General features: G+C 44.5%; 1 protein-coding gene across 1 annotated transcript; it reads left to right on the plus strand.

Annotated features, from left to right (window-relative positions):
- The first annotated feature begins 1,829 nt into the window (after positions 1-1,829).
- Positions 1,830-2,657, plus strand: LOC134343707 (uncharacterized). Its single transcript, XM_063042461.1, has one exon. The coding sequence runs from the start codon at positions 1,830-1,832 to the stop codon at positions 2,655-2,657; it is 828 nt and encodes a 275-aa protein (XP_062898531.1).
- The last annotated feature ends 7,962 nt before the right edge of the window (positions 2,658-10,619 follow it).

Below are 10,619 nucleotides of genomic sequence, written 5' to 3' on the forward strand. Positions count from 1 at the left end.
CTGCCTCCAGCCTCCAGCCCAGCCTTGCCTCAAGTCTCCTGCCTCCAGCCTCCAGCCTAGCCTCACCTCAAGTCTCCTGCCTCTAGCCTCCAGCCCAGCCTCACCTCATTTCCTGCCTCCAGCCCAGTCTCGCCTCAAGTCTCCTGCCTCCAGCCTCCAGCCCAGCCTCACCTGAAGTCTCCTGCCTCCAGCCTCCAGCCCAGCCTCACCTCGTCTCCTGCCTCCAGCCTCCAGCCCAGCCTCACCTCAAGTCTCCTGCCTCCAGCCTCCAGCCCAGCCTCACCTCAAGTCTCCTGCCTCCAGCCTCCAGCCCAGCCTTGCCTCAAGTCTCCTGCCTTTAGCATCCAGCCCAGCCTCACCTCATCTCCTGCCTCCAGCCCAGCCTCGCTTCAAGTCTCCTGCCTCCAGCCTCCAACCCAGCCTCACCTCAAGTCTCCTGCCTCCAGCCCAGCCTTGTCTCAAGTCTCCTGCCTCCAGCCTCCAGCCCAGCCTCACCTCAAGTCTCCTGCCTCCAGCCTCGCCTCATGTCTCCTTCCTCCAGCCTCCAGCCTCGCCTCACCTCAAGACTCCAGTCTCCTGCCTAGCCTCAAACCTGAAGACTCCATCTTCTAGCCTCTAGCCTCTTGCCTAGCCAAGCCAAGTCTCTAGCCTCTAGCCTCAAGCCTGAAGACTCCAGCTTCGTCCTGTCTGCCTGCCAAGCCTCGTCCTTGCCAGGTTCTGGGGTCCGAGCCAGAGGCAAGACCCAGGTACTGGGTCCTTGTCCAGTCTCTGGCTCGAAGTCCGTCCTGCCTCCTGCCAAGCCTTGCCTCTAGCCTCAAGGTTCAAGCCTGAAGACTCCAGCCTCCTGCCTCCTGCCAACTCTCGCCTCTAGCCTCAGGCCTGAAGATTCCAGCCTCTTCCTGCCTGCCTGCCAAGCCTCGTCCTTGCCAGGTTCTGGGGTCTGAGCCAGAGGCAAGACCCAGGTACTGGGTCCTTGTCCAATCTCTGGGAGACCAATCCCAGGCTCCTAGCTCTTTTGTCCAGTCCTGGTCCAGGTTCCTGGTTTTCGTGTCCATGTCCTTGCCATCAGCCTGAATCCTAGTCCTGTCCCTAGTACTTCAGTGTCTGTGTCTTTCACTTGGGTCCGTTCCCAGCTACCACCTTATGACATTTGACTGATTTCCTCCCAAGGACAATATCCTTTCCTAACTACAGTTTATACCTTTCAAATCAGAAACAAATATATATTCTGGGGAATTATGTTAATTTTTTGGTTACCCTGGGTCTTCAAAATACATACCTTAGTGTTTTATTACATCCGAAGCTGTCAAAGATGAGAAAGAGTAGAACACACTAGCCAGTGAAGTATAGAATTTCATTCAGGCACTTTACATTCAATACTCGTAGTTCTAGATGAACACCTCAGGACTAATTTTTAACCACATGGAAAATAGTTCTGATTTGAAGATAATTAACCAAGATTTATAAATTGCAGGATTTAATATCCTGGAATTAATTTAAAGGGTTAAGTATTCTGAACTGGAAAAATGTTGCAAAGGTCTCAAGGTACATTTAATAACAGAGTATGTCTACAGGATACAAACTGAAATTTGTTCACAAAACAAAGAAACCCCATAATACATTAAAAGCATCAAAGCCAAAATGATCCCCTCCCTTTGCACAAGCAGCAGCAGAAGCATTGACCACCCTCCCCCCTCACCCCCAGCTGCACCAGCAGAAGTCCTGGAACCCACCCACATGGCCCACCATCCAAGCACCAGCAGAAGCCCTGGAACCCACCCACATGGCCCACCATACAAGCAGCAGTAGCAGCCCTGGAACCCACCCACATGGCCCGCCATACAAACAGCGGAAGCCCTGGACCCAGCCACACGGCCCGCCATACAAGCAGCAGCAGAAGCCCTGGAACCCAGCCACACGGCCCACCATACAAGCAGCAGCAGAAGCCCTGGAACCCAGCCACACGGCCCACCATACAAGCAGCAGAAGCCCTGGACCCAGCCACACGGCCCGCCATACAAGCAGCAGAAGCCCTGGAACCCAGCCACACGGCCCGCCATACAAGCAGCAGAAGCCCTGGAACCCAGCCACACGGCCCGCCATACAAGCAGCAGAAGCCCTGGAACCCAGCCACACGGCCCGCCATACAAGCAGCAGAAGCCCTGGAACCCAGCCACACGGCCCGCCATACAAGCAGCAGAAGCCCTGGAACCCAGCCACACGGCCCGCCATACAAGCAGCAGAAGCCCGGGAATCCAGCCACACGGCCCGCCATACAAGCAGCAGAAGCCCTGGAACCCAGCCACACGGCCCGCCATACAAGCAGCAGAAGCCCTGGAACCCAGCCACACGGCCCGCCATACAAGCAGCAGAAGCCCTGGAACCCAGCCACACGGCCCGCCATACAAGCAGCAGAAGCCCTGGACCCAGCCACACGGCCCACCATACAAGCAGCAGCAGAAGCCCTGGACCCAGCCACACAGCCCACCATACAAGCAGCAGAAGCCCTGGAACCCAGCCACACGGCCCACCATACAAGCAGCAGCGGAAGCACCATAGATCCATTGATCCAGAGTCCATCCAAATTAATATCCCTCTTCCAAAAATGGCTGGGTGGAATTGAACAAAACAGAACAAGACGTGCATATTTGTTATGAGTATCAAGATTGTTCAGAAAGATGACAGGAAGATGAAACCTGTTTAGACTGAGCACTAGAATTTTCAAAGAAGGATAACCAAAGTAGAAGAGGGGAAGATGGAAATCAATGTTAATGTCACTTTGATGACATTATAAACGGAAACACTATTACCATGAAAGTTACATTATCTGAGTATTTCTGTAGAATTGCAGGCAAGTGAATGAATCCATAGTAATAAGAGTATAATATTTAAACTTGGAAGAAAACATGTTATGTGGCTTGTTATTCTTTAATGAGATATGAGTGTTGTGGGCAAAGCTGGCATTTATTGCCAAACCCAAATTGTCCTTGAACTGAGTCGCTCCTGAGTGCATTCCAGAGAGCAATCTTAATTCTGTCATCACGAATACATCGAACAAAGTAATGATGACAGACTTACATCCTTGAACAGTGTTGGTAACCCAGATGAACTTTTAAAATAAACTAGTTTTACAGTTACTACTACTGTTATTTATACACTTTCTTTTAAAATCTAGGTTTATTTATTTAACTTACTCCGCATTTATGAGTGTAAAATAAAACTTAATATCCACAAATTCTTGAAGTTTTTCTAGCAAGTAACTTTGCCAGAGAAATGTAGATTATACATTTATTCTAGAATAGTATACAATTAGTTCCAGAATAGTTTTAAAGGGAAACAAAAACATGAATACAGGACAAGTAGAACAGAAGTCTGTGCATTTTATTACCTCACTGTCTTGCTCATCGTCTAAAACTGATGAAATATTCTTGCTGAAGATAGTGCTACTGAAAAAGGGCGAGGATTTACTGGTGGTTCATAAAGCAAAAAATACAATTAACTACTTTATTAATAACAGTTTTGCTGTGGAAAATTGTGGTAAATGATCACTGCAAACAATGAAGAGGTAATTGAAAGTGAGGCTAACTTGAGTGTTGAGGTGCACAGGTGCGATGCAAGGTAGGAACAAGGTTGAGGTATGTTCGAGGTGAAGTAATCAGAGCAACGTTGAGACATGGTCAAGAGGGATTTGGGGCGTGCAAAAATGGAGAAAGGTCATGAGGTTTGATCGAGCTAAGTGCCGGGCCAATTTGGAAAGATTGGGTATGGATCAGATTGTGGGGGCAGGGTCCAGGCCCAGAGAGTATCGATGCAACCAGGCCGGCTCTTAGTGTAAGGGATGACCTGATGTTTTAATGATTTTAATGCCAGGCCAGATGGATTGAAAAGGCAAGGTGTTGGGACCAGAGGCAGATCAGGCTGGTTTAGCTCGCTGCTCCGTGACATTTATTCTGCTCTCAGGCTAATGTTGTGACCTGCTCCAAGCTTCATGACTTCAAGCCCCATGACGATTTGCTCCACTGTGTGATGAACTGAGGCTGAGGGTGTGGACCTGCTCCAGCTGCTCCAGGCTTCATGTCTATGGACTCACTTTCATTCTGAATGCTGTTACTTGCTTTTATAGTTTGCATGATTTGTGTTTATTTTCTCTCTCTTTGTGCATTGGATGTTAGTTAGTTTTTTTAATGGATACTTTTGGTTTCTTGTTTTGTAGCTACCTGTAATGAGAAGAATCTCAAGGTTCTATAATTTATATCTACTTTTACAATAAATGTACTTTGAACTTTGAAAATATGGGCTGGCACAATAGCATAGTGGTCAGAACAATGCCTTACAGTATTAATGACCTACGACTGTCTTTAAGGAGTTCATATTTCACAGTGTGATCACATAGATTTCCTCTAGGTACTCCGGGTACCTCCCCCAGTCCAGATACCTACCAGCCCAGATAGGTTAATTGATCATTGAAAATTATCCTGTGATTAGGCTAGGGTTAAATCTGGGGATTGCTGGGCTGTACAGCTCGAAGGTCTGGAAGGGACTACTCCACGCTGTATCTCAATAAATAAATAAATATGGTTGCCTTTATTGGCTAAAGTAGAGAATATGTGAGCACAAGTTTTGGTGAATGCATTAGAGGAAGGACACAATTGCAGTTGAGATTGTACAGAGTTGTTTTGTGAGGATACTGCCTGATCTAGAAAAAAACATAGTAATGAAGAATGGTTAAATTGTTTTCTTTGGAACAGAGGAGACTGAGAAAACATTTAACTGAGGTTCATGAAGGGCTTGCAAGGGTCCATTTTTTACAGTGACATTAATTACTGGGGCTTACTAACTTAAAGCAAAAGGATGAAGGATTGGAAATGGAGGAGAAATGATTTCATGTAGGTTTGAGGTGGAGGAGGAACAGATGACAGCAGGGCAGAAAGCAGTAAACTTTCTCATATTTTGAAAATGTAGGGATAGGTAGTTGAAATTCTAATATCTACAAACGCACAAACCAGAAGTTGGAAATTGGGAATAGGTCAGAATATTATTTTTTGTCAGGCAGTCATGATAGGCTGAATAGGCTCCTCCCATTCGTAAATTTCTGTGATCCTTAGCTTCTGCACCCTTCTGACCTGACTAAATCACTAATTTATGAAAGCAAGAGCAGGCTAAACAAAAATAAGTAATGGATTACAAGTTAGTAAAAGGCCAGTGCCTAGTAATTCCAATTACGAGCAGCCAGATATTACCAATGATAAGTCCATCTGTAGAATTAATGATTTGCCTTTTGCCACTGCATTTCCACAGCTTCCGGCAGTCTCCACAATAGCTGATGCTGAGCCATAATAATTAATTTGGCTACATGGGCATTCTGCATGGGCTGTGAGAGCTGACCAATTGACAATCTTATTTTTCAAGTACGTGGCTAAAGCTCTAAAATGGCTATGGTGTTTTAGCACAATGTTCACCAGATTAGGTGGGAAGCATTTAAAGCTGAACTATTGAATGATCATAAGCTGCACTGTCATGGTTTATAAGATCTTTTATCACTGTCTCAACAATAGCTGTAAAATTCAATGATAACGTAAACTGGAGAGTGTAGATCTTTGTCTATGTATATGAGAACAAATGTAACATACCGAGAAATACTATTACTGACAACCTTAGCTATGTAATAAATTAATAGAAACATAGAAAACCTACAGCACAATACAGGCCCTTCAGCCCACAAAGCTGTGCCCAACATATCCCTACCTTAGAACTACCTAGGTTTACCAATAGCCCTCTGTTTTTCTAAGCTCTGTGTAGCCATCTAGGAGTTTCTTAAAAGACCCTATCGTGTCCGCCTCCATCACTGCTGCTGGCAGCCCATCCCACACACTCACCACTCTCTGTGTAAAAAACTTACCCCTGACATCTCCTCTGTACCTACTTCCAAGCACCTTAAAACTATGCCCTTCTCTTGCTAGCCACTTCAGCCCTGGGGAAAAGCCCCTGACTATCCACACGATCAATGCCTATCATTATCTAGGACACCTCTATCAGGTCACCTTTCATCCTCCATCGCACCAGGGAGAAAAGTCCGACTTCACTCAACCTGTTCTCATAAGGCATGCTCCCCAATCCAGGCAACATCCTTGTAAATCTCCTCTGCAGCCTTTCTATGGTTTCAATGATTTTTGGCTCCTGCTTTCTCCCACAGAACAGACAGAAAAATAAAACAAGGGGCAGCTTTAACTCTACCCTGCCAGTGTAAGTGTGGTAGCAAATGGTTAAAATTATTTACCACTACTCTTGTTCCATTCTTGCCTTCCTTCAGTTTAACCTCTTTCAATTGGCAAATATTTGTTTAAAGTCAGCAGGCTCTTCCTTTAAGTATGCAGAGGAATATTTAATTTCAGTTTGAAATGGTGACTCAATTTTGTGGCTTTCCCAATAGCTGAAGTAAGGGAAACGTGATCAGGTACTTCTCAAGGACTTCCGTTTTCAACTTTTCTCAAGGCTGAAATATTCTCTAATCTCAGCAGTGAATTTCAAGGCTTCTTTCTTGGTTTAACTTCCTCCACAATATGAGACTCGACCACAAGTCTTCTTCCACAATATCTGAGTTTTAGATGTTGTTCCTTCAATCTGGGCCAGTGGCCTCCTGACATCTGAAATAACACTTTGGCTCACTGGCTATCTTTTATTTTGCATTTTAGTGAGATCCTAATGCAGATGAAACCCTGGATTCAGAATCAGTTGTTTTTTTTTTAAACATTCACTATTTATGATAGAGAAATGATGAACAGTCTGAAAAATTGAGTATGAGCGCCTGGAAATCCTGAAACTTCTAATTAAACAATATTGTGGAGTATCTTTACTAGAGAATAGCCAGAGCTCAAGAAGTTAGCTCTTCACCAACTACACAAGGGAAATTAAGGATGGGGAGTAAGTGCTGGCCTTACTAGCAATACTCATATCCCTCAATATGAATAAATTTCTAACGAGAAAACTTATGTATGGGAATCCACAGTCTGTTTACTGTTTGATTATATTAACGCTTCTATGCCACAATTTGATATTTTCAATATACAGGTAAAATGTAAGCAAATCAATGTCTGTAATTATTTATAAATACAATTATTTCATGAGAATTGAATAAACTTTTGCAGAAGCAGCAAAGAGCAGAAACATTAGTACCAAGACTGTGTATTACACACATCAATCAATGTGGGGTGAGATTAAAAATTCTTATAAGATCCAGATACTCTTGATTAGTTTCTGTCTTTGCTTAGAAAAATGTAGATATCTGCAGTTTTAATAACAAGTCAACAACTCAGATTTCAGGATGCTCTAATGCTATGCTGTTCAGTTTCATCACAAACCAGAGAAAGTCAGCAGATGCTGGAAATCTAAGCAACACACACAAAATGTTGGAGGAACTGACATCCTAATGAAGGGTCTCGGCCCGAAACGTCAACTATACTCTTTTCCATAGATGTTGCCTGGCCTGCTGAGCTGCTTGGTTTGTTGGTTTGTTGGCTTTGGAGACATCAATATTTTTAAAAAGGCTACTTATCATTAGGGAGAAGATAAGTTTGCTCCATAGGAGCAATTTTGCAAGTTCTACGTCCCAAGTGGGAAAATATACAAAGTTAAACCGTACATTGCTTGATACACTTGCTTGATGAGAGAAACCTTTTCATCGCTAAAAAGCCATGTTACCTGTTGCTGTACTTAGGCTACTCAGTATCTTGATAACAGAAATATTGAATTGAATTGACCTTATTACTTACATTCTTCATATACATGAGGAGTAAAAATCTTTACGTTATATCTCCGTCTAAATGTGCAATGTATAGTAATTTATAATAAATAGTATGTATGATAGGATAGTCAAAATAACATAGAAATACAGTTGTATCAGCATGCATTAATCAGTCTGATGGCCTGGTGGAAGAAGCTGTCCCGGAGCCTGCTAGTCCTGGCTTTTATGCTGTGGTACCGTTTCCCGGATGGTAGCTGCTGGAACAGTTTGTGGTTGGGTTGACTCGGGTCCCCAATGATCCTTCAGGCCCTTTTAACACACCTGTCTTTGTACATGTCCTGAATAGTGGAAAATTCACATCTACAGATGCACTGGGCTGTCTGCATCACTCTCTGCAGAGACCTGCGATTGAAGGAAGTACAGTCCCCATACCAGGCAGTGATGCAACCAGTCAGGAAGCTCTCAGTTGGGCCCCTATAGAAAGTTCTTAGGATCTGGGGGCCCCACACCAAACTTCTTCAACTGTCTGAGATGAAGGAGGTGTTGTTGTGCCTTTTTCACTACATAGCCGGTATGTACAGACCACGTGAGATCCTCAGTGGTGTTTATGCCGAGGAATTTAAAGCTGTTCGCCCTCTTAATCCCAGATCCACTAATCTCAATAGGGGCTAGCCTGTCTCCATTCCTCCTGTAGTCCACAACCAGCTCCTTTGTTTTTGTGACATTGAGGGAAAGGTTACTACTCTCCCTTCCGCAATGCCTAAAAAGTGCTCCTTTGCCCCCTCCATTTGGAAAATCAGATCACTCCTCCATCTTGCTGCTGCCAAAGTACAAGCAGAAGCTGAAAAATGAAGTGGCCATAGTTAAAACTGTCCATTGTTGGTCTGTCCAATCAGCTGGCATGCTACGGGACTGCTTTGATGACGTCGACTGGAACGTCTTCCATGATGAGGATGTCTCCGAGTTCACGGATGGGATCGCAAGTTTAATCCAGAAGTGCATTGAGGATGTTGTCCCCCGATTTCCCGGATGATGTTATGAACTCTCAAACTCTTTCAAGAGACACTTTTAATGCTTTCTTAATGAAAGTTAGAATGTTAGCAGATAATTCCATCACTCATTTATCATAGATTTGTTGATTTGTGGAATTAGGAGTCCAAGCTAAAGGAATGGCTACCCCATGACAGAGTTCATTTCAGAAATTTACACATTTACAAACCCGTAAAACTAACCCAAGTGAAACAATTTATATTGGATGGTGAATGCCAATAAGCTACAGGGTGGCACAGACACAATGGCTCAGAAGTTACAATTATTAGTGCTGAAAAAGAACTACCTTGCATTTGGGATAAAAAAGTATGTGCAACGTCAATTGAAAAATAATTTCTCCAAACAAGATACAATGAAGAGCACAATAGTAGTCCAGAGAGTGGATGACAATAAGAAAGAGAGTCAAGGTTGCATTCAGATTGTCAGCTGAGACAAGTGCATGATGCCAAAATGAGCAAGTCCTGTGGAAGGATCACCTATCAAGAGGTATCTACACGTTGATGCGAGGGCAAGTGCAGACACCTCACAAATATAGGAAAAGAATAATAGATCAGTAGGCAAATTAAACTAACAAAAAAGTTTCACCCCAATAAGATTGTTGTTTTTCAAAGCAAGCAGCCACTTCAGCTGCATTGTTTTCAAATGAAGATACAAATCCTTTTCATAGAACAGGGCAACAAAAGTACCAAATGAGAAAATCTGCAGATACTGGAAATCCGAGCAACACTCACAAATGCTGGAGGAACTCAGCAGGTCAGGCAGCATCTGTGGGAAAAAAGTGCAGTCGATGTTTGGGGCCAAACCCTTCTGCAGGACTGGAGAAAAGAAGCTGACGAGTAGATTTAAAGGTGGGGGGAGGGGAGAGAGAAACACCAGGTGATAGGTGAAACCTGGAGGGGGATGGATGAGGAAAAGAGCTAGGAAGTTGATTGGTGTAAAAGACAGAAGGCCATAGAAGAAAGAAAATGGGGAAAGGAGCACCATAGGGAAGTGGTGGACTGGCAAAGAGATGAGATAAGAGAGGGAAAAGGGGATGGGAAATGGAGAAGGTGGGGGCAGGTTGAGGGGCATTACTGGAAGTTTGAGAAATTGATGTTCATTCCATCAGGTCGGAGGCTACACAAACGGAATACAAGGTGTTGTTCCTCCAACCTAAGAGTGGCCTCATCATGACAGTGATGGGGGCCATGGATGAATATGTCAGAATGGAAATAGGAAGTAGAATTAAAATGGGTGGATCTCAGGATGAGCTTTTCATTCTGGAACAAAGGATATGTCCTCCTTTTTCAAAGAAAAGGGCTTCACTTCCTCCACCATCAACACTGCCCTCAACCACATCTCTTCCATTTCACGCATGTCTGCTTTTACCCCATCCTACCAGGTTCCTCTTGTCCTCACCTATCTATCACCCCACCAGATTCCACACTGAGCACATAATTCTCTGAAACTTCTGTCACCTCCAACAGAATCCCACCTCCAAGCACATCTTTCCCTGCCGCCCCCCGCCCCCCACTTTCTGCTTTCTACATGGATTGCTCCCTACACGACTCCCTTGTCCATTCGTCCCTCCCCACTGATCTCTCTCCTGGCACTTATCGTTTCAAGCAGAACAAGTGCTACACCTACCCTTAGACCTCCTCCCTCACTACCATCCAGGGCCCTAAATAGTCCTTCAAGGTGACATGACTCTTCACCTGTGAGTCTGTTAGGGTCATTCACTACGTGTGGTGCTCCTGGTGTGGCCTCCTGTACAACAGTGAGACCCAACATAGATTGGGAGACTGCTTCACCGAGCATCTATGCTCCGTCCACCAGAACAAGTGGGATC

Source organism: Mobula hypostoma, chromosome 3 (assembly GCF_963921235.1).
Source record: "Mobula hypostoma chromosome 3, sMobHyp1.1, whole genome shotgun sequence".
In the NCBI taxonomy this organism is placed as follows: Eukaryota; Metazoa; Chordata; class Chondrichthyes; order Myliobatiformes; family Myliobatidae; genus Mobula; species Mobula hypostoma.

Excerpts from the sequence above, each read along its gene's own strand:
- LOC134343707 (XM_063042461.1), top strand. The coding sequence starts at position 1,830 with ATGGCCCGCCATACAAACAGCGGAAGCCCTGGACCCAGCCACACGGCC.